This window comes from Lacerta agilis, chromosome 10, assembly GCF_009819535.1.
Source record: "Lacerta agilis isolate rLacAgi1 chromosome 10, rLacAgi1.pri, whole genome shotgun sequence".
NCBI lineage: Eukaryota > Metazoa > Chordata > Lepidosauria > Squamata > Lacertidae > Lacerta > Lacerta agilis.
The window spans coordinates 70,543,526-70,567,991 of NC_046321.1; the positions used below are offsets into that span (position 1 = coordinate 70,543,526).

Here is a 24,466-nt window from a genome sequence, read left to right on the forward strand (position 1 = left end):
ATTGTAACTGGTGATAAAGGAGAAAATCTGAGGGCTCACTTGGACAAATGAGGCACAGCCAAGGTGTTGGAGCAAAACAGCAGCCAGTAGGCTTGGCCTTTATTAGGATATCACGGTCGCGACTGGTCCTCCACCCACCCAGAAGAAAAGGAAAAGATGGAAGCCCCATGCTCCGGGCGACCTCAACTTTTATTAACTTCCCACCACCAAAATACACCCTTAAATCTATGTCACTGTTGTCATAGAAACATTACTGAGGGAGGAGGGTTCAAGGCAGAAATTAGATCATCGTGACACCTGTCTTGTTCTTTCCCCAGCCCCTCCCGGACATACACCTTTGCAAGACAAAAGACATTTCAGAGTTCCTGCCTGGGACAGACCATGTTAATTGACATGCTGATGGTTGTTCTTTGTTTCGTCTTTGGTCCAACTATCATTTTGATGGTGGTTCTTTGTGAATAAATGGCTCCAGCGTCTGGCCCCATTGTGGTTGAAGTGTCCGTTGGGCAGGGTTCACTGTGTACGTGTTGTCACGTCTCAAGGATTAGGGCAACCTGGTCTCTGCTCGAACGACCAAGCCCTCTTTATATTAAGTGATCAAAACCCTGCCATTTGGTAAGGTTCTAGCGTAACTGAAATGATACAGTTCTGATACTATTTGAAACTGTATCTATCAGCCTTGTTCGCAGGTTGGGCAGTTTACATACAGTGTTGCTATCTTATCATAGAATCATAGAGTTGGAAGAGACCACAAGGGCCATCAGTCAGTCACGTCTATTTGTTTGTTGGCTGCTGGAGATAAGATAATGGCGAGCAGTGATTCTGTAGTGGTTGTGTATCTGTTCCCAGGACACCGAGGGGAAGACGAGTTTGGCACCCCTTATTTACAAAGGCCATTTATTAACAAATGGACATATGTATATGTTATGCTTGTGTAACTTGTGAGGGGAAATTGCTATAACAGTGTCCCCTTTTCGGATATAAGATTGCAAAGGTGGTGTTTTTTGCAATCCTTTTCTCCGCACAAGTTCGCTCAAAGGGCAAAATCATTGTTATGTGGGGTGCCTATAGGTCTCATTTCGACATATTGTGAATGATCATACTTTACCTGAGTTTCCCCCCTATACTGAGCAGGAATTTTCTGCATTGGAAAACATATGCGGCATGCATGACAACACATGGGAAAGCAATGTAAAGCACAGCAAAACAGGGTAATACATAAGACAACAGCACATAAAATAACAATTGCGTTCCCTATTAGTTGTTTTAGCCAGCCGGTTCCAGGTAGCCAGTTCCAGAGAGGAGTGTCGGATAAACCCTCGTGTTGTATGTTTCTTAGGTCCTTGGTTAGTTCATGTATATTGTTCAGATGAGCAGTGATGTTCAGAGTCTGGTCGGATACAAGGTGCAGCATTCGGCCCCGACTGGGCGCAAACGCCTCCAGTAGAGGCTAAAACATAGTCCATAGCAAGTTTGTTCTGGAGCGCCACCTGGCGGATCTCAGATAGTTCTGTGAGTACGGACTGTGTGGCTGCGTTCGACTCTTCCATGAAGGTTAATAGAATGTCTGTTAGTTTAAGAATATCAACGTGGTTGGCGCCCGTCCCATATGGGGGAAAGAGAGCTCTGTCATAGGTTTCCCCGTTTGCTTCTATTTGAGAATGGTCAGACAGGGTCTTATCCCTTTTGTTGCGTCTCCTCCCGGTGAGCAGATCAGGGGTGACTCTGATCCCAGGTAAGATCAGTCCCAAATAGCAGGTGCCGCGGGAGTGGGGGCTGGCCCAAACATATCCGCGGTGGCCACATAGCCAGAACAGGCCTTGAAGGCAGGAACCAATGTGGCCTGTGATAAAGGTACAAAAAAAAACATTTTGAGGTTGGTGTGGGAACCCACGTACTGGGTAGGTCCATGACTTGCTTCCAGGTGGAGAGAAGGTCCGACTGGGGTTTGGGCGTGTCACCATGCCAAAGCGTTACTCGGCCCGACAGGGAGATATCGATAGTGTACTTACATGTACTGTCCCCGATCATTCGATCGTCGCCAACGAACTTGCGGCACAAATCCCCATTAGTAGGTCCGGTCAGGTAAATATATTGGTGTGTCAGGTTTACCGCTGTTAAGTTCCATAGAATCATAGAGTTGGAAGAGACCACAAGGGCCATCCAGTCCAACCCCCTGCCAAGCAGGAAACACCATCAAAGCATTCCTGACAGATGGCTGTCAAGCCTCTGCTTAAAGACCTCCAAAGAAGGAGACTCCACCACACTCCTTGGTAGCAAATTCCACTGCTGAACAGCTCTCACTGTCAGGAAGTTCTTCCTAATGTTTAGGTGGAATCTTCTTTCTTGTAGTTTGAATCCATTGCCCCGTGTCCGCTTCTCTGGAGCAGCAGAAAACAACTTTTCTCCCTCCTCTATATGACATCCTTTTATATATTTGAACATGGCTATCATATCACCCCTTAACCTTCTCTTCTCCAGGCTAAACATACCCAGCTCCCTAAGCCATTCCTCATAAGGCATTGTTTCCAGGCCTTTGACCATTTTGGTTGCCCTCTTCTGGACACGTTCCAGCTTGTCAGTATCCTTCTTGAACTGTGGTGCCCAGAACTGGACACAGTATTCCAGGTGAGGTCTGACCAGGGGTGCCAAACTCGTCTTCCCCTTGGTGGGAACAGATACACAACCACTACAGAATCACTGCTCGCCATTATCTTATCTCCAGCAGCCAACAAACAAATAGACGTGACTGACTGATGGCCCTTGTGGTCTCTTCTAACTCTATGATTCTATGATAAGATAGCAACACTGTATGTAAACTGCCCAACCTGCGAACAAGGCTGATAGATACAGTTTCAAATAGTATCAGAACTGTATCATTTCAGTTACGCTAGAACCTTACCAAATGGCAGGGTTTTGATCACTTAATATAAAGAGGGCTTGGTCGTTCGAGCAGAGACCAGGTTGCCCTAATCCTTGAGACGTGACAACACGTACACAGTGAACCCTGCCCAACGGACACTTCAACCACAATGGGGCCAGACGCTGGAGCCATTTATTCACAAAGAACCACCATCAAAATGATAGTTGGACCAAAGACGAAACAAAGAACAACCATCAGCATGTCAATTAACATGGTCTGTCCCAGGCAGGAACTCTGAAATGTCTTTTGTCTTGCAAAGGTGTATGTCCGGGAGGGGCTGGGGAAAGAACAAGACAGGTGTCACGATGATCTAATTTCTGCCTTGGACCCTCCTCCCTCAGTAATGTTTCTATGACAACAGTGACATAGATTTAAGGGTGTATTTTGGTGGTGGGAAGTTAATAAAAGTTGAGGTCGCCCGGAGCAGGGGGCTTCCATCTTTTCCTTTTCTTCTGGGTGGGTGGAGGACCAGTCACGACCGTGATATCCTAATAAAGGCCAAGCCTACTGGCTGCTGTTTTGCTCCAACACCTTGGCTGTGCCTCATTTGTCCAAGTGAGCCCTCAGATTTTCTCCTTTATCTCTGGGAATAATTTCAATTATCAAAACATCAGCTCAAAACAATCCAACATGGGAGTTTGCATGGCTGAAGGCAAGACATGTTATTCAGCAATCATAAAACAAGATGTTAGTTAGGTGGTTAAGTGTAGGACTGAATTCCCACCTGACATTTTCTTAGAAATGGAGCCACTTGTGTGTGTTGGCAAGAGGGTGTGGCATGGTGAGGGAAATGCCCTCATGTATGTTTGACTGTGGCTCACGGAGCCACAAATGTAAATTTTCTTTATCCCTCCTCCACTGTGGTCCTAATGGTGTTAAGTCAGGCACAGGGAATGGAGGGGGATGCAGTCATCTGGGTCTCTCTGTGACAGGAGACGGAGACAGAAGAAGGTCAGTAATAAAACACCCAGTGTCAAAGTAGCTCTTTATTCAAAGTCAGCAAAACAGCGCAGGCCTAATCACAAAACATCTGGAGGGCCAAGTTTGAGGAAGCCTGTACTAAGTGATATAACAAAGAGAAAGGTCCCCTGTAAGGCCAGGTGCTTCCAGTTTACATTTCTACACAAGATAAAGAGAGATAAGGAAAGATGGGATACAGAGGAGCAGGAGATGACACTGGGCTGGTGCAACTTGTCATGCTGGAGTGAGGAAAACAGTGCTTCCTTGTTATGGATTTCGGGGGGGGGGGGTGTCACCTAAACGAAGTCTCCCAAGCTGAGCAGTAAGGAACGAATGTATGCCCTCAAGGGAGCCCCTCTAGACAATGTCCCCTTGCCCCTGACACATTGTTACATGGGCAGTACAGAAACTCCCAGAGTCTTGGTTCCACCGCCATCTTGCCACTTTGGTCAAGGGCTTCAAGACTGCTCAGCCTCTGCCATGATCCCTTGAGTGGGAATGCACGGACACAGGAAAACAGCCGACATTCCAGAGGGCAATTGACAGTTAAACACAGGCCATATCTCCTTCCTCTGGACCCACTGAAGGGTGATAGACCTGGCCAGGCAATCCCATTGTTCTATTCCCAGGAACACTCAAGATGAATACATCAGGGCTTACCACTGATTTGCATTTCATTTCCTCCATGTTAATCTTGTTTACCAGTATGTTAATCATGTATAACCCTCCCCTTTCCGCCCCCTTTCTGACGTTTCACCTATGTAGTAGTGACATAATTATGACATGTAACAAGATGCATTGTGGGAACCAGAAAAGTTTTGAAAAGTTCTTGCAACCCATTCCCAGGTGTTCAGTCCTGACTTGAACCTGTTGCGCAATAAACTTTGATCTTTGCTTTTGCTCCGGTTGGGGGCTGGACTCCTTTTTATTTCTCCTCAGGAACCCACAGGCTTTTTGCCTGGCGGCCAGGTAGCAGAGTAGCCTCGTACCTGGATTTCCCCCATAACACCCTGAAACAGTCTCCCCTGCACTGTCATTAAAGGCAAAGGAGCCCTGCCCTTTCTTCTCTGCCTCTAGGCCAGGCTTCCTCAACCTCAGCCCTCCAGGTGTTTTGAGACTACAATTCCCATCATCCCTGACCACTGGCTCTGCTAACTAGGGATCATGGGAGTTGTAGGCCAAAAACATCTGGAGGGCCGAGGTTGAGGAAGCCTGCTCTATGCAATGTAATCGCAGCTCATGCTTACTGATTTCACACATCAAAAAACCTGCTGTGGAACTCCCACTGCAGAGCTGATTGGCATGGCATGGAGGTATGTGTTTCTGATATATTTAAACTCACCTTGAGGTTTTGAGAAACCGACAGTCAAGTTTTCAAAGGCTCACCTGTATGACGTTGCTGTACTTCACAATTTCACCCAGCAGTTTCCTGTTCTCACATTCATTCTGCTTTTGTTCCAGTTCTGCGGCATGCTGCAAAATAGTCATGGTTTTTTGGAGTTTTTGTTTTGTTTTTGTAGTTTAAGTCAAAAACTGTTACATGAGCTCAACCTCTCAACCTTTAGGACTGGAATGTGGGGATCTTTTTCAGACGGAGCACCAGGGTATAAATAATAAAAGTGTTGTTGTTGTTGTTGTTTTGTTGTTATTATTATTAGGGGCAACCCTTCTGGGAGGCACATGCTAAAGGTGGGTGGAGTGAAAGGCAGAAGACGGGTAGGGCCAGATGAAAAGGTAGGGAGAACAACAGGTAGAACTCTTACTTTTGGCCCCATCTGCACTATCCATTTAAAGGACTGTGATACTACTTTAAACCATCATGGATTCCCCTAAAGCATCTTGGGAACTACAGTTTATAAGGGGCTGAGAGACACTTATTTTCCTCACAAAGCCACACCTCCCATAGTTCCCTGGGAAGAGAGATCAATTGGTGAACCACTGCAAATTGTAGCTCTGGGAGATGAAAGGCAAGGCAGGAGTGGGGGGAGCTCGGATGGGATAAACACATTGGCAGAGCCAATCTCGCACTCCTATTGATGTGCTTGCACCGGACCAACCTCCCAGCCACCTCACCCATTTCCTTCCCAGTATGCATCAGCAACCCACCTGTCAGGGAACTAGCAGAGGGACTCCACCACACCCAGTGAGCCACCTCTGGCAGTAAAAAGGGAGAGAGCATAGTCCTTAGATGAAACAAAACAGAGCAGTTCTGAGTCATCTAAATTTGCTGTTTCTCAGCCCAGTGGAATTACCAGCTGGGAGAAAGTAATTTTGGCTTTGCTGCTGAAGAGCTAACAGCTGTGCATCGTGGCACAAACAGCTGCATAAAAAGGCAAAGAAGACTGGGAGCTGAGGTGCCACTTACTTGCAGCTTCTTCAGCAATGCGGCTTCCGTGTGGTTCCCTTGTTTTGCTTGCTTGGCTTTCCAGTATTGTTTCTGTGCAGAGTATCGGTTCATAGGGCATACCTTAAAAAGGCAGTCTGAAGACAAGAAAACAAAATCATGTTTGTTTCTTATTTCCTTGCAGCAGTCAGCTACAAGATTCTGCATATGTTTTTGATTAGAAAAATTCCTCCAAATTCCAGTTGTGGGGAATCACAAGCAGGAGAGTGCTGTTGCGCTCATGTCCTGCCTGTAGGTTTCAAACCAGCATTCTGCTTGGCTGCTGTGAGAACAGAAAGTTGTGCTAGATGTGACTTGGGTGTGTTTGCATACAGAATGCCTTCAGTATTGCTTAACACAGCCAGGCCTCAGGTCCTGGAGCATCTGAATAGCCTTTAATAATAAGGCTTCTGAATTCAGCTCAAGACCACAATACCTCAAGGACCGCCCCTTCCCATATGAACCTACCCGGACCCTAAGATCATCTTCTGAGGCCCTCCTTCGTGTGCCTCCTCCTTGAGAGGTTCAGGGGGTGACAAAATTAGAGCGGGGCCTTCTCTGCAGTGGCTCCCCATCTGTGGAACACACTCCCCAGGGAAGTTCGCCTGGCGCCTTCACTATATACCTTTAGGCGCCAGGCAAAAATGTTCCTTTTCAGCCAGGCCTTTGCCTGACTTCATCTACATCCTATACCCTTTTTTAAAATGCTGGTTCTTTGGGGGGGGGGGGTATTGGGTTGTTGGTTTTGTTTTGGTTTTATGTATTTGATATTTTATCTGAACCACCCTGATACCTTCGGGTATAGGGTGGTATAGAAAACAAACAAACAAATAATTCACTACTATCCCGGGTGTGAAAAATAGTAAACAATAAAAGCTGATTTTCACAAACCTCTGCTCATGGGCCACTCTAAAGCAAGAAGAGCTAACAGCTCAAGAAATTTAGTGCTTTTTCATCCAGTCAGTCCTAGATTTTCTGCAGAAGTGATGAACCAGCAAAATGTGTGGTGTAATTCAAACCATAAGGTTTCTGCCTTGGTAACTTATCCCAGCACTATTAAAAAAAAAAAAAAAGCTCCACTAGACAGGTGGGGAAGACTCAAGAACAGCAGGTGCAGACATTAGAGAACTCCAAACAGGCTTTGGAAGGCACAGCACATGGGACAATTCCTGCCACTCCCCAGAGGAGGAAGAGACATGTGGTGGTGATGATAGGTGACTCCCTGAGGGGAACAGAGGCAGTAGTGTGCGGAGGAAACAGGATGCCACAGGAGGAGTGCTGTCTTCCGGGTGCAAAGATTCACAATGTGATGTAGAAAATGTCAAATCTTATAAAGCCCACTGACCACTTCCCCCTCCTTCTGATTCATGTGGGTACAATTAATACTGCCACACACAGCCTGCAACACATAGCAAGGGACTATGAGACACTGAGCAGGGAGCTGAAGAGACCCGGGGCACTGGTAGTCTTTTCATCACTCCTTCCTGTTGAAGGCCATGGCCAAGAAAGAGAGAAGAAAATACTATGCCTGTGCAGGTGGTGTCGTCGGGTTTCCACTTCCTTGAGGAAGGACTTCTGGCAAAAAATGGGCTGCACCTCACAGCAGTTGGCAAGAATGTGTTTGCTAAGAGTCTTGCAAACATGACCAGGAGAGCTTTAAACTAGATCTTGAGGGGGAGGGAGACAACATTACAAACAACAGAAGAGCACCTGGCACTGGGGATAATTGCTTAATTGATGCACAGGAAACTGAGGCAGTACTCCAGAAACCTGCTAAAGAGCTACAAGAAGGAAGCAGCTGGAGGGAATGACTTGTGGTTTCAGTTGTCTCTACACAAATGCACAGAGTGTGGGGAACAAGCAAGACGAATTGGAGCTTTTAGTACAAGATTGCAAATACGGCCTGGTAGGCATTACTGAAGCCTGGTGGGATTAGACTCATGACTGGAATGTAGGAATTGAGGGGTTTAACCTGTTCAAAAGAAATAGACCAAAGAGGAAGGGAGGAAGATTAGCATTATATGTAAATAATGTGTACACTTGTGAAGAAATCCATGACCTGGAACATGGAAAGCAGATTGAGGGTATATGGGTAAAAATTGTAGGAGAGAGAAACAACAGTGACCTTACTATGGGTGTCTGCTATAGACTGCCAAGCCAGGCTGAAGACTTGGATGATGCCTTACTACAGCAGATTACCAAACATTCAAAAAGGAGAGATAATCATGGGAGACTTCAACTTTCCCGATATCAGTTGGGACTCAAACTCTGCCAATAATGTAAGGTCTGACAAATTCCTCCATTGCCTCGCTGACAATTTTGTTTCCCAGAGGGTGGAAGAAATAACCAGAGGGTCTTGGACCTGATCCTCACCAATAGGGAGGAACTGACCAATGATGTGGCAGCACTCAGAACTTGGGAGGAAGTGATCGTATTCTCTTGGGTTTCACAATACAGAGGCAAGGGAAAACTGAGCATAGTTGGAAACACACTCTGGACTATAAGAAGATAAATTTCAAAAATCTTCAGGAGCTACTGGGTGTGATCCCATGGTCAGAAATACTCAAAGAGAAGGAGCAAAGAGGATTGGATTTTCTTAAAGGAGAAACATTGAAGGCCCAAATACAGACAATACCAACAAGAAAGAAAAGTGGAGAGCATCTAAGGAAACCAGTGTAGCTGCTAAGGAACTTACAGATGAGCTGAGAGTTAAGAAGGGCATGTATAAGAAATGGAAGAAAGGGGAAATCACAAAGGAGGAGTAGACACGAGTAGCCAACAGTTGCAGGGGGAAAGTCAGGCTGGCTAAAGCTCAGAATGAGGTCAGGCTTGCAAGAGAGGTTAAAATTAATTTTAAAATGTTTATTCGGCTATGTCCCAAGTAAGAGGAAGAACAAGCATGTGGTAGGTCCTCTGTGTGGAAAAGATGGAGAAATGCTGTTGAGTGACAAACAGAAGGGGGAACTACTCAACACCTACTTTGTATCTATCTTCACCCAAAAGGAAAACAAGGCCCAACCTGGTGATAACAGAGTAAATGATGTAAGGAGAGAGTGGCAGCCCAATTTAGGAAAGAGGTAGTAAATGAATTCAAATCTCCAGGGCCTGTCGAGCTGCATCCCAGAAATTTCACCATCCAGGCAAGCAAGAGGCATTATTGCAGGACAAATTCCAGCCAAGCAAAAGCACCTGAAGAGGACATAGAGCAGGGGATATAGTCCGGTCAATATACAAAATGACCTGGGCAAAATTGCAACATAAATGCTATTAATGGCATTTTTATGAGAATTGGGTGTAGAATAACATATTAAAAATTAGACAAAATTAAATGACAGGAACACTGTGAAATCGTGATTTCAAAATGGCCGACCTGCTGTATCAATTGTATTGTATTTCGATTAGTTTTCTAAATTTAATTGTGTGTATCCTATGTTTTTTAACTGTTGTTACCAAACGTCAGGGAAAATAATACAAAGTTGTCATTGATCTAGTTATTAGGCTACATAATTTCTGTATTTAAATGTTTGCTAAAAACAACAAAGTGAAAGCAATGGTACATTGAAACAAGATCACAATAAGGCGCTTGAACCAGAACTTTTATTATGTATTACAAATAACGAAAGCAGACATCAGTCATCCATATCATCTTCTATATCAGAACAATGTTCAATCAACAACACATTTTCACAACCAATGGTCTGGCACTGACCACAAGCTGTTGAACATGGAAAACTATTTTTTTTTGCACGTGCAACGGAATGTACAACAACCAGTGGTGCAGTTACAGTGGATAACTTTCAAAAGACTTTCAGGTGCAGGGGCCATGTCTGACACCACAGGGTGAAGCTGGTTGTCCTCCTTTATCATCCAACCCCAGTCATTAGGTCGTAAACCCTCTTTGTGGCATGACCATTCCATTATCTGGTAATATGATCGAAAACTATGGAATTTTGTTGCAGATGTAGTTGGTGGTAGACGTTCTGGTGCAACGAAAGAGTTTGCTGATGTTACTTTGTCCACTAGTATGCGATGTCATAATGTTCCACTGGAAGGACAGATCCTGAAGCTGAGGCTCCAGTACTTTGGCCACCTCATGAGAAGAGAAGACTCCCTGGAAAAGACCCTGATGTTGGGAAAGATGGAGGGCACAAGGAGAAGGGGACGACAGAGGATGAGATGGTTGGACAGTGTTCTCACAGCTACCAACATGAGTCTGACCAAACTGCGGGAGGCAGTGGAGGATAGGGGTGCCTGGCGTGCTCTGGTCCATGGGGTCACGAAGAGTCGGACACGACTGAACGACTGAACAACAACAAATGTCATACTACTTTCATGCTTCTTCCATTTAAGGCAATGCAGCAGCGGACCACCATCTAACACGAATTGATCACTTCTTGGAACGTATTCGGTACTACAACTATTCTGTTTCTGCATCACATATTTTTTGATAACATGTACTATCTGTGGCTTGTCAGCCTTCCTGGGTATAGAGCATGATTTGAACAATCAAGGTGGGTATGAGCACAATTCATACTGCAGCACTTCTTCAAAATTTAGTTCACCTGTGTTAACAATGTCCAATAGCCTTTGAAACAGCAATGCTGGGTCAATCGTTCTTTCTGTTGTAATTTGTCCAGGGAAACGGGAACAACGGGCATGCTCCCTGCTGGCCCAAACACCCCCGGCCGAACTGCCGGCCGAACCTCAAAGCCCTGGAACAGCAGCAGAAACCAGAGACCTTGCTTCAGAAAGCCAGGCACTCTTTCTGTCCATTTAGCAGCAGAAGATGCACCACAGAGGCTGGCATGAGCATTATAGTTAAGCATTTATTAGGCGAACATGAGGACAAAAGAAAGCACACGTGCAGTCACCTCCATGTTCGGAAAAACGAAAGAGAAAGTACAGACTGAGGAACGGAAGTTCCCAGCAGCACACTGGAATACTATACAGACATGTGACAAGCTCCCATCCTCAGTCTGTTATTAAGGTGGAATGGGAATTACAACACTTTCATCATCTCCATGAATTTTCAGTGCAGCAGAGAACGCTAATGTTTTAACTTTGTCAGAATGCTTACATTTATATGCAAAAACTTCTTGGTCAATAAGTTTAGCTACAATGACTTTACCAACTTCTTGCAATTCATGCACATTAACATTTGCCAAATCTGCAGTTACACCTGTTACAATATTACGCAGACTTGACTCGGGTGTAAATGGCGAGAATGCTTGCAACTTGCTCAATACCAGTTGTGAATCACTTTTGTCTCTAATCAGCCTTGCACTAGATAGTTCCTTGTGTTGTTCACTTGATGAATATGACACATCCTGCATAGCTAGATTATACCCTGACGATACAGGCAATGATAAAGACCAAACTGCTCTCTGAATGCCAGTTAATCCACTTCCTCTGGTCAAACCCCCTGTAGTTTTAAGAGAGCGCATCAGACATTGTTCGATTACTAAGTCAGAACCCAATCCTGCCCAGTACCGTTCACTTCTGCGTATCACATGAAATCCTTTTTCAAACATTGCAGAAACAGTGGCATTTGTTGTTGGCAACAGAATTATATTCTGCAAATATAGGTATGCTGATTTCAAGTAATTATGGTGACCCGCAGCTGCGAAAATGGGTAGACACTGATGTATGGCATCAATATGCATTTTCCATGAACCAGTTCTATCTGTTGTGATGAGTTTTCTAGCAAGATCAACCATATTTTGATACTTAAGCCATAGTTTACTTGTTGCTGAGTTTGCTTTCAGTTTGCTCTTCTTTGCATCCAGTGCACAGCTTATGTGTATCATAGTCTGTGAAGAATCCACTTCTTCTATAGTTTTGTTACAGGACACTAGTGAATCATACAGTGCAAAGCTTCTTTTAAGACCTGGGGGAATTCTGAATGATCTTCAATTATCTGCGACATTATTTCAGCACTTAAGCATGAATCGAGAATCAAATGTCCACGAAAAGCTCTTGATACTGATTTCCCATTTAACATATGCACTACTGTATTTTCCCCATAAATCTCTTCGGGGATTTCTTTAAGGCCCGATCCTGCCATGAGTGTACCAATGGCCCCAATATGATTCAGGAGAGTATGAAAGGAACCAAGCAATAGAATGATGTCCTTGAGAGCACTACCATCACATGATGAATGAACTATTTGTGATGCTTTCCAAAAGAGTGGCTGATCAAATGTTATGATAGTTGGTATATTGTGCTTAAGAGCTAAATCTCGTAGGTATGTTAAGGTAGACAGGATGCAAGTCATTTCAGTGGGCTTCATATCAATGATAGGTAGGAAAAGTACTGATGATTTCTCAACTTTCTGGTTGTTTTGGTTATTATGTATTAAGTGCATCATTCCAGACCAGCCAGGCATTGGTTGTTCAAAGTTCCTTGACAGTTTCCACAGCAGATCTACTTTGACATTTGTGGGATAGATATCAGGCAATATTTTAAACTTAATGCCTCTGAGAGTACTGGATGCAAATCGATAATCATGAATGTTGATAGATGCAGCAGCTTTTAAGTCACAGCTCAATATATTCTTTCTTGGAATACAACGAGAAAAGGTTTTTGCTGGGGTTATTGCTGCTATCATCCCCATACCATGGAATGTGTTCTCACCAACAGTGTAAGAATATTGTGATCAATATTGTCCGCAGCTAGAAGAACGTGACTGTTTTCAACATTTTCTAATATATCAACAACTAAAAAACATAGGATACACACAATTAAGTTTAGAAAACTAATCGAAATTCAATACAATTGATACAGCAGGTCGGCCATTTTGAAATCACGATTTCAGAGTGTTCCTGTCATTTAATTTTGTCTAATTTTTAATATGTTATTCTACACCCAATTCTCATAAAAATGCCACTAATAACGTTTATGTTGCAATTTTGCCCAGGTTCCAGCTTTTTTTTTCTGTAGTTTGCCCAGACTACATGCTTTGAACAGGGTTTGTGTGTACCTGTTAAGTGTTGTGGGGATTTTTCTTAATTTGTTTGGGAGGAGTGGGTATGCTGTAGTGCAGATATTTTCAATTGTGTCCCTTTCTAGGTGTATCCATTGTTTTGTCTCGTCATATATGGGATTATATGACGTATTTGGTTGGCATTGTAGTATGCTTCTATGATGGGAATTCCCCATCCTCCTTCTGAGGTGGGGAGGTGCAGGCATTTGGTCCTTATTCTTGGTTTTTTGTGAAAGAAGATAAAAGAGTGTAGTTTTCTCTGCCATTTGCATAGTTGTGTTGGGGGAATCCAGATTGGGAGGGTTTGGAACAGGTAGGTTAGTTTTGGAAGGGTGATCATTTTGACCATGGTTATTTTGTGTGAGAGTGTGGAATTCATGTTGTTCCATCTCTTTAAGTCTTTGTTTATTTGTTGCCATAGGGGTTTGTAGTTGTGGAGGTATAATTTGTTGAGGTTTTTGGTTATTTGTACCCCTAGATATCTGAACTTGGTGTGACAGTGTTTTATCTTGGTGATGTTAGTGAGTTCTCTTTGGATGTGAGGGGGGGTGTTGAAGCACATGGCTTCCAATTTTTCAAAATTTACTTGTAGGCCTGACACCGTTGCAAATGTGTTGAGTTCTCTGATTAGGGAGGATGCTGTGTTTGAGGGATCTGGTGTTGTGACCATTAGGTCGTCTGCAAAAAGTCCTACTTTATAGGTTCTGCCACCTGCTAATTTTGACACTGTATCAGCCTGTTCCCTGCCATGTCTCATCCAAATGGGCTTCCACCTGATCTGCAAGTCAGGAGGAAAGCAGCTGGGGGAAGGACAAACATTCAGCATCCTGCTTCCACCTGCTCTTCTTTTAAAAACCTCTGGTTTTATAACTGTTCAGTACATCTAACACACAAGCCCACCACCTTAACATTTAGTCAGGACCTATCACACATGCCTTTGAACCCTTTGGTTTTCTAGAGTAACTGTAGCCTGTAAGTTTACCCACACTATGTGCTTTAAGCTTGTTGTGTATATATTATGATACAATATTTCAAAGCACAAGTGCAGTACTGGTACACACTGCAGAAATCTCCTGAGTCACCTAGCTCCCTAGCACCTATCAACATATCAGTCTGATACGCCACTTAACTCTTTATTTCGCCGCTGCTGCTGCTGCTGCACCATATTTGACCTCCATTTCACCTTCAGTTGGGAATGTGGAAGAGGGTTATCAGCCAGGAATGTGCTACCGAGGTAGCATGGCTTGAGGGCAGTGCTGATATAACTGAGTCTGTGAAACTCACAAGTGCATAATGCTAGAATATGACAAAACCCAGGATCTAACTTCAAAATATATAAGATATGTAACAACTTAGGCAAAAAGAGGATCCACTGTATTTCTACGTCTAAAATTAACTCTCAATTGCATACCTCTGAATTTCTTAGGAGGATTGCAAAGATCACCTGCCTCTGGTTGAACCACACATCTGTCATCCACCAGCCTAGAAGAAAAAGCATAATGCATAGACTTCATTATTATTTTCAAATTACTGGCATAAGTGAAGTCATTATATATACATATGGAGGGTGCCTGGCATGTATTAAGTTCTCTTGTAGCCCAAAGCAATTGCCAAGTTCAGCTTTGTTTAATGGAAAAATCCAAAACACCATGTTGAGCTACGAAACAGAAACATGAGTGTCAGAATTGGCATTATTTTCAGCTCTCCCACCCCACAATATTATAATCTCAATTACTTCTGTTGCTCATAATAGTCTAAAAGTGGATCATTTCCTTAGGCATCACAGAAACAGTCCAATCTCTGGCAATAGATATACCATTTGTCTTTGAAGTACATTGCTATCAGTGCTGAACACACTTTCGGATGGTACACTTGTTCCTGGGATGGGCAAAAACTTATTTCCAAGCTCCTTTAACATTGGGAAGGACGCCTCGTGTGCCTTCCACCATATCAGAAGGCATTCGTCATTGTCCACTGCTGGCATAGCCATATAGTCTGTGGGTTGTTTCTGCCCCAAAAGAAAGGTGCACACAACACAGTCCCTCCCCCTTTATTCTGAACACAGCTGTCAACCTTTCCCTTTTTTGCAGGAAATTCCCTTATTATAGCATTGGGAAACAGCAGGGAGGGTTGACAGCTATGATTCTGTGGCAGTTAGTGCAAGCAACGAGGGTGAGGGGGAGAATTTGGAAGGGATGGTTTCTGAAACATCTGTTTCTCAAAGAGGCAGTGATTTTTGCTAAGCCCTTTTTAGTTATTTGTACTGATAACACTTTCTCAATGAGGCAATGTTAGACGATTTTTGCAGCAGCCTGTTCTATTTGTAGTGATAACCTGCTCTCAAAGAGGCAGCGATTTTTAGAGGGGCAATTTTTTGCTCAGCCTGTTGTAGCTACTTGTAGTGATAGCAGGGGAAAGCAAACCTGTTCTCAAAATATTTTGCAGCAGCCTGCTGGCAGGGATGGAGCTGAGTGAGGCAGCGTTACCAAGGGCTGCACACACAGGAAGAAGCATTGGCTTCCCAGTTCTTCCAATGTTGTGCTTTTTGAACACCATATACACGATTTGTGATATATTGTGAGGTCATTTAAAAACAAATAAACAAACAGTTATCACAATTTTATTTAAAATTCAATATCAGACAATATATCAATTTATAGCACAGCCCTACACCCCACAATCCCTTCTGATGTTCACCAAAGATGCAGTTGGGGTGGCTGGGATGTAGTTAATGGATGAGACCCCCTCGTGCCACCTCAATAAATGACTTCCCCAGAAGTAGAGTCAATTGTTGCCTGGGAGTGGACCCCAGCCAACAGATTGTTTGGGCAGGTTCCGGGGGGGGGGGGTGTGCACTGGGACACTCAATCTCAGTGATCACCAGTAGGAGGAAGAGTTATGCTAAGACCAGACTGTGTCATTACTGAGGAGGCAGGTTTAGTTGTGGTTTGAGGACTATCCCTGGCTCCGGGTCTGCTCTTGACCGGATGGATACTGGAATCAACAAGGGAGACCCACATGACCTGAAGGTGCTGTTGCGCAATGCCAGGTCAATGATTCATAAGACCACTGCCATCCATGACTTGATCATGAATGGAGGACTTGACCTGGCATGTGTAACAGAGATTTGGTTGGATGAAGCAGATGGTCCTGTGCTTGCTCCTGCTTGTCCACCAGGTTTCTCTTAGGCACAGCAACCCAGGTCATGTGGGCGGGGAGGAGGCAGTGATTTTTAGGAAGTCATTAACTTGCACCAGGCGTCCTATTGGGAAGACCCAGTTTTCTGAGTGCATGTTCTGGAAGCTGGGCAATAGGGGCAATATAGGATTCCTTATGGTGTACCGACCTCCCCGCTGCACGAAGGATTCTCTGCCCAAGCTGCTCCAGGTCATGGCGGATGTTCTCCTGGAGACACCTAGTTTGGTTGTCCTAGGGCAGGGGTTGGCAACATGTGGCCCATGGGCCGGATGCAGCCCATGAAGACCGTTTTACCGGTCCACAAGCCACGCCCAAACTGAGCCACCCACTCGGCGAGTCCCCCGCGTGCTGTGCTAAACCAATGTGGTGCAGGGACTCGCTGAGTGGTGCCGGAAATCATGTCTGCACACGCACAGATACCAGAAATCACGTCTGCACATGTCTAGATGCTGAAAATCGCTTCTGTGCAGGCACAATTTTGGGAGTCTGGGCATGCGCAGAAGCGATTTCCGGCGCCGTGGACATGCACAGACGCGATTTACTGCATCACGCTGCGCCAGTCCGGCCCATGAATGATCTACATGGGAGTGATCCAGCCCATGGCCAGTAAACCTTGGCCGGTAAACATATTTGGACCTGGCCTAAATGGCCAACGATCGCCCAGTCTCATATCTTCCATTCTTGGGCAAGGTGATTGAGCGGGTGGTTGCTGAACAACTCCAAGCATGCCTGGAGGATGCGGACCATTTGGATCCCTTCCAATCGGGATTCAGGTCTCATCATCATGGGACTGAAACTGCCTTGGTCGCGCTGGTTGATGATCTCTGGCAGGCTAGGGACAAGGGTGAAAGCTGTTTCCTAGTTCTGCTGGAACTCTCAGCAGCTTTTGATACCATCAACCATGACATCCTTCTGGACCGTCTAAAGGAGCTGGGGGCACTGTTATACAGTGGTTCCACTCCTTCCTCCTGGGCCGTGTCCAGAAAGTGGTGTTGGGGCTCTCACTTGTGGGGTGCCTCTATAGGAGGCCATTGGGAGAGATCATCAGGGGGTTTGGGCTGGGTGTTCATCAGTATGCAAATGATACCGAGCTCTACCTCTCTTTTAAATAGGAACCAGTGAATGTCCTGTATGAGTGGCTGGAGGCGGTTGGAGGATGGATGGGAGCTAACAGATTGAGGTTGAATCCTGACAAGACAAGTACTGATTTGGGGGACAGGGGGCGGGCAGGTGTGAAGGACTGCCTGGTCCTGAATGGGGTAACTGTGCCCCTGAAGGACCAGGTGCACAGCCTGGGAGTCATTTTGGACTCACAGCTGTCCATGGAGGCACAGGTCAATTCTGTGTCCAGTGCATCTGTCTGCCAGCTCCATCTGGTATGCAGGCTGAGACCCTACCTGCCCGCAGACTGTCTTGCTAGAGTGGTGCATGCTCTGGTTATCTCCTGCTTGGACTACTGCAATGCACTCTATGTGGGGCTACCTTTGAAGGTGACCCGGAAATTACTAATCCAGAATGTGGCAGCTAGACTTGTAACTGGGAGTGGCCGCCAAGACCACAGTCCTGAAACACCTACTTTGACTCCCAGTACATTTCTGAGCACAATTCAAAGTGTTGGTGCTGACCTTTAAAGCCCTAAACGGCCTCGGTCCTGTATACCTGAAGGAGCATCTCCACCCCCATCGTTTGGCCTCGACACTGAGGACAATGAACTCTGCATTTCAGCTGTTATCTAACAAGAGTTGTAAATATAATAACAGTCACCCTACAACATCTAGCAATTCTCAAAAGGGAAGTTAAAGTAACAATAAGAATAAACAGTTAACATGAAGTCAGTTGTCATGAGAAACTATCTGCATGTTAGGAAAGGGAAAGTTTAGTAAATAGTGGAAACATTCATGCAGTGAGATCTAGTCGTTTATAGAAACACTCCCAAAGGAAGTTACATGAATCCTTTCATCTATGACATTTATAAGCACATTGGAGAATGCATAATTAAGGTAGATTCACTACCAGTGAACAACTCTCTGAAAGCCAGAACACTGAACAATCAACAAAACTTTTCCACTTCCTAGCAAGCATAATGCCACGTTGGCAAACCTCTCTGAAACTTAAACCAGCAATTTATAACCTGCAGCTTGTAAATGAGTAGCTTGCTCTGGGGTGTCCTAATAGTTCCCTAGAGAAACACCCCTAGTTTCCGCATGAATGACACTCTCGCCTTATTACACTAGGTCACAGACAGATTACAGAACTACAACATGGGGTTCATGTTCTGAGGACTTTTCCAGGTGGTGAGGTTTTCCCATGGAGACTGAGCAGTGCTTAGTAAACAATCCAGATAGCATTCTTCTAGTGCAGGGGTCCTCAAACTAAGGCCCGCGGGCCGCATCCAGCCCACCAGAGTCCTCAATCCAGCCCGCCAATTGCCAGAACCTGCCGCTGTCTACAATATCCTGAAAAGTGAGGAGTGGTGGCAGTGGTAGCGGCTGCTCGCTTCCCGCCTGCCGCCACTGCTCCTCGCTTTTCAGGATATTGTAGACAGCGGTGGATTCTGGCAATTGGCAGGCCAATTTGAGGGAGGGCCTCCACCACCTAGTTCCAGCGGTCATGCGGCAGGTCCTAGCTGTTCCTGCGGCTCACAGAAGTGTGTGGCTCTGCAGAGTCCACAGGTGGCATGCAAGGTGGCTTCAGCAGTGCTGGTGAAGATGCTGCACTTCGTCAAGATTCAGAACGTGCCCTGCTTCCAGGAACTGCTCCTGGATGAACAGCTGGTGCTGGTGCACAGCTGGTGGGCTCCACTGCTTGTGCTGGGGTTGGCCCAGGACCACATGTACTTCGAGATGGTGGAGACCACAGAGCCCAGCATGCTGCACAGATGTTTGATAGACAAGCGGGCCGAAGAGGAGCGGCAGCAGCGGTAGCAACACCAAGTTGTGCTGCTGCACCAGGGCTGGCGCTGCCATTTAGGCAGAGTAGGCGGCCGCCTAGGGCAGAGAAATGGTGGGGGCACCGCCGTGCCGTGCCCGTGGCCCACCGGCTGCGCCCGTCCACTTCTCCAGCTGGCTGGCGGCAGCCCACCCTCTGGAGGCTGAGGCAGGCCGCTTCTGCTGCTCTGCTCATGTGTCGTGCCTGGTTTCTGCCAGCGCAGGCGCAGCAGCAGACAGCAGCAGTTTTCCTCCTTGGCGCCTGTCCCGGAGGTGTTTGGCTGCTGCTGCTGGCGTGGAGCTGCTGAGGCGGCGACGACGACGAGGTAAAGGCAGCTGCGGGCTGGGCCAGGGGCGGCGGGCGAGGGTGAGGGGGGAAGCCCTTTTTAAAAAAATGGTCGAGGAAGCGGCAGCCTGCCGCTGCCTCCTTCACTCCTGGTTCCGCTCGCAGCTTCAGACCGCGCTCTCGCGCTGGCTTCAGCATGCGCACGTCTCCCTCCGCCCCAGAGCAAGGCCTGCAACTCCCCCTTGCCCAGGACCCGCATCCAGGCGCCACACTCCTCTCTGAGTGGGGAATCACGTGGGGACCCTCGCGGCCGTCTGGCCCCGTCTCAGGAGCCAATGGGTGCACGTGCCGCGAGGGGGCTTGGAGGCGCCTAGGAGCCCACGCACGCACAGCAGGGATGCGGCTGCTTAAAAGGGCTGTATGGAGAAAAAGGCAGTTGCGCGTTCTTCCGTGGCAGCGCCGAGCGGAGCCGCCGCCGGACCTCACCAGGCAAGGTTAGTCGCGTCGCCCCCACCTTCCAGGGCGCAAAGCCGGGCTGGCTGGGCAGAAACCGCCGTCGAGCTCTCTGCCTGCCGCGGGCGGGGGGCTTTGCAACCCCCCAACGAGTCCCTTGGGGTGGGGGACTGGGACTGGGGAGGGGGAGTCCTCTGCCGCTGCTTCCTCAGGTGTGTTGCTTAGGCTTTCTTTTGGCCGCCTAACTTTCTTTTGCAAACTTAGAATGTAGCTTCTCTTCTCCCTTTTTTGCGGAGGAGGTGAGGTAGTTATTGAACTTGCAGTGTGATACTAATTGTGCTTTTACTTTGGAGCAAATCTCATTATTTCCAGTTAGACTCAATAGTGCAATCCCAAGTTAGCCCTGCTGAGCTCAATTCCCAAGTACTTGGGGATCCAATCCTGCATGTACTGACTTGGAAGTTCCATTTTCTAAGGAAAAAATGCCTGGGATAAGACTGCAGTTTCGGAGTTAGTGTTTTAAGATTGCAGCCTCACTGGAATGTAAGGTCCAGAAGGTGATCTCGCCTAGGGCACAAAAAACCCTAGCACCGGCCCTGTGCTGCACAAGACCCAGGAGAAGCTGCAGGCGGCGACCTGCGGCAACAGTAGTAGTAGCAGCAGCCTCAAGGGAACGGTGCTCTTCAATCTGGGTAAGCACGGGAAACTCGGCTGGGCAGGAAAGAAGCGCACGGATCTGCAGTGCAGGGAGTTGGGGAGACAAAGGGGCCATGGCTAGCACCCCACCCCATGTTGATTAAAATCGTTCTTCATTTTAAATATTGCATTGTTTTTCCTGTTTTTATGCACTACAAATAAAATATGTTCAGTGTGCATAGGAATTAATTCATATTTTTTTCAAACTATAGTCCAGCCCCCAGCAGTGTCTGAGGGACAGTGAACAGGACCCCTGCTTATAAAGTTTGAGGACCCCTGCTCTAGCATATGTGCTGAAGGGGAAATGGCAGTTGTTAGAAATCAAAACTACATGGTGGAATTATCGAGAAAAATTTCACCCATTTACATCCTCGAGAGAACACCTCCCACATAAACCTGCTTCTGCACTGCTTTTCACAACTGCTTTATGTTCTGCCATCTTCAGAGATGCACTTGGTGTTAAGTGGGCCTTTGCAATATGATATAGGGCCTCCTGAGCAACCACTAGGGTGGGTTGCCAAACTTCCAGGGCTGACCTGAAATCTCCATGTTTGTCTGCCAGCTACCAGGAGCAAGGGGAAGGTTTCAATCTGTACCTTTAAAAAAACTTTACTGAGAAGACTGTGTTGCAAGTTACAACCCAACCCAATTTGCTGGCTGCAAATTATTGCAGACTCTCTAGGGGGTCTTCCTCTTCCACTTCCACTTCCTTGTTCCCAATTAACTTCCATCTCCAAGTTGGAGGAAGTGCAGAGGAAGAAAAAGTACTGCGCTGGGCTCAAGTGGAGGTTATGTGTGAACATGAATACCTGGTGCAAGATGTAAGGAGGTGCAGAAGTGAGCAGAACACATGAAGAGCAGTAGCAGGAGTTAAGCCTTGCTGCCTCTGCCTCCCGTAGCAAATCCTGGATGGCCATCTTTTATTCTTGAGCAAGTCCGAAGAGGTGAAAACAAAAATTGACCAAGGAAGAATGGAGTGCTGAGAGGCAAGTGCTGACCAATACTAAACTACCAACTGTCCACTAAATGGACCCATACAAGAGAGAGTGAGAGTATTCAGGGATATTGTCAGCTCAAAAGTGTGTTGTGGGGAATAGAGCTATGTAATAGCTGATGGGAGCCGAAAGCCCAAACAGCTTCCAGCTGACATAGGGTGCTGGTTCTTCATCTCTCTGGCCTAGAAAGCAAAGCCATGAATGGCTGGCAGTGGAACAAGTAAGTTGTCACTAGGCCAAACTCTTAACATGAACGTTTTCAGTGTTTCCTAGGGAATTAGTACCCAGTACAAGTCTTGCAAAGGGACCTGGAATGCAGAAACAGGATGGAAAACAAGAGCTAGAAGGTAATGTGCTAGGAAAGCTTTGTATTTCAGTTAGTTTATTATAAGGTTTCCTTTCATTGTGTTCAGAGAAAATCCTCATTTCCCCCACTTCATTCACAGCTTAAACTTCACAGAAAGCCAGCCAATGCTATGGGTTCACTTAGGCAAAGGAGGCAACACTGTGGAAAGCCTATTCCCAAAGAGAAGCATTGTTTGTTTGGGTTTATACTGAGACCCAAATACCCCTTCCAGGACCTTCTTATTCCCCATCACATTCATCATGGACAGCACAACACAGCTGGCATCCAAGGTAGGTCATGGTTGCTGCGACCAACACACACACACACACACACACACACACACCACACCACACCACAACCACCACCTCTTTTGCTCCTCTGTCCCCACAAACAGTGCCCTTTTCCTCCATCCTCCTCCTGCCTGCTACATCCTCCCTACTGTTCTCACTCACTTCTGCTCCCACCATCGTCTCCAATCTGAGGCCATTCTTGCCCATCAATGGCATACAGTATTTAAAAATTAGTCAAACCTGAGGCATCAAGGTGGCAGCTGAGAGTACTTGTGCCACTGCCATTGTTTTGGTGATTTTGTTCTTGTGGTTTGCTTTATATCCTGTGGTTTATATTACACAGTAGAACCTCGGCTTACGTTACCCTCAGGTAACATAAACTTCAGGTTGCAAAAGCGGCAAGCCCAGAAGTATTTTTCTGGGTTTTGCTACTCATGCATGCACAGAAGCGCTCTACATGCCACATGCATGCGCAGAAGAGGCACCTCTGGCTGCGGAAACCTTGGGCTCCAACCGGAGCTCCAGAACGGATCCCATCTGCAACCGGAGGTACCACTGTAGTGATTGCAATGTGTGTGTTTTTTAATGTGATTATTGTGAGCTGTTTTGAGCTCAGCATTTGCTGTTAGAAAAGCGGAATGCAAATATTTAATCAGCTCAATGCAACTACCACCATTTATCTTCAAGCCAGGAAAGGCTTCCCATCTTACATTAATGTGTCAGGCTGCTGTTAAAAGAACAGGGCGTGTTCTTTTAAAATGCAAATTCTCCATCAGCTCCATGCACGGCTTTTTTTTCCAGCCAGAACTCACTGGAACTCAGTTCTGGCCCCTCTCAGGTGGGCACCATTGCCAAACAAGGGAGACGTTTATGCTGAGTTCCAGCACTTCTTTTTCTAGAAAAATAGCACTGACTCCATGTATGGAATAAGTTTAATGGAGCAGGATTATCCATATATTGTTAGACATGATTCAGATAACAGCTAATGATAGGAACCACAGAAAACTGGGGATGCCATGTTGGTTAAGATTTGTTTGAGTCTAAAGACGATGGGTGTGATTTGAGGAGGAAAGGGAGGGGACAAAGTGCTAAGGGAACCAGTACTGTGCCCAAGGGCCACCAGAAAACTGGAAACAGCCCTGGCATTATCTAACAGGTGGCTTTGTGAATTAGCATAATGACTTCCAGTTAGCATATAGGGGAAAGCAGTAGACAGAACTTATTGCAAAAATCAGTAAATTGCCTCAGGTAGCAGAAATGCTCCTGGCACTGCTGATGTACCTATAACTAATGTCAAATATTAGGCCCATAGGCAAGCCCCAGAGCTGTTCTGGTTCCTAGAGGGTGTACTCCTACTTGGGCTCAACTCCTACTGGGGCTGTGACACTACTCTGAAGTGCCAGCCTGCCACCTTGAGAGCACCACAATCCCCCACTTGTTCATGCGCTAAAAGAAAACACAACCCAAGCCATGCTGAGCTGTTTATTCCATGCAGCTAAAGACACCCCACCCCATGCTGACTACTGAAAACACCTTTCCAAGTTTTATTGCATAATAGCAATACCCAAAACAACTCAGCTATCTTCTGTGACATACTGTACTTTTCTGTCTATAAGACACCCCCATGTATAAGACAACCCCCACTTTTTAGCATGATTTTAAAAGGGGAAAAAACCATAGTCTTATACACGGAAAAGTACGGTAGTTCTATGTTCTTATTACGCAAATACTTTCTTTTGCCAGAGGAAGAAATGCATTGTTTTGCATTGGTTTTCTTATGCTACCATGAAAACCAGGAACTTGGTTGCTAAGTGAGCCTTAATCGAGAGCTGTGCTCCACTAGGCAGCAGTGATATAGTATGGGAAAAAATCCACTACTGCCTTTTTTCACAGGAAACATTCCACTTTTAGAAATACATTGTTTCATGACATTAATTACGAATATTATTAATGAATACAATACAAATCAAACAGAGCAACTGAAATTATTACACTTAGCTAAACCATAGTTTAGCATTAGAAGACAA

General features: G+C 45.9%; 1 protein-coding gene across 1 annotated transcript in view; it reads right to left on the reverse strand.

Moving 5' to 3' along the window:
- ITPR2 (inositol 1,4,5-trisphosphate receptor type 2) overlaps positions 1-24,466 on the reverse strand; it is a 347,129-nt gene that overhangs the window by 294,834 nt on the left and 27,829 nt on the right. The window contains exons 2-4 of the mRNA XM_033163298.1: positions 14,660-14,730; positions 6,249-6,364; positions 5,270-5,356 (exon numbers count right to left, since the gene is read on the reverse strand). Of these exons, the coding sequence (XP_033019189.1) occupies positions 5,270-5,356; positions 6,249-6,364; positions 14,660-14,730 (274 nt within the window). The remainder of the gene's footprint in view (positions 1-5,269; positions 5,357-6,248; positions 6,365-14,659; positions 14,731-24,466) is intronic.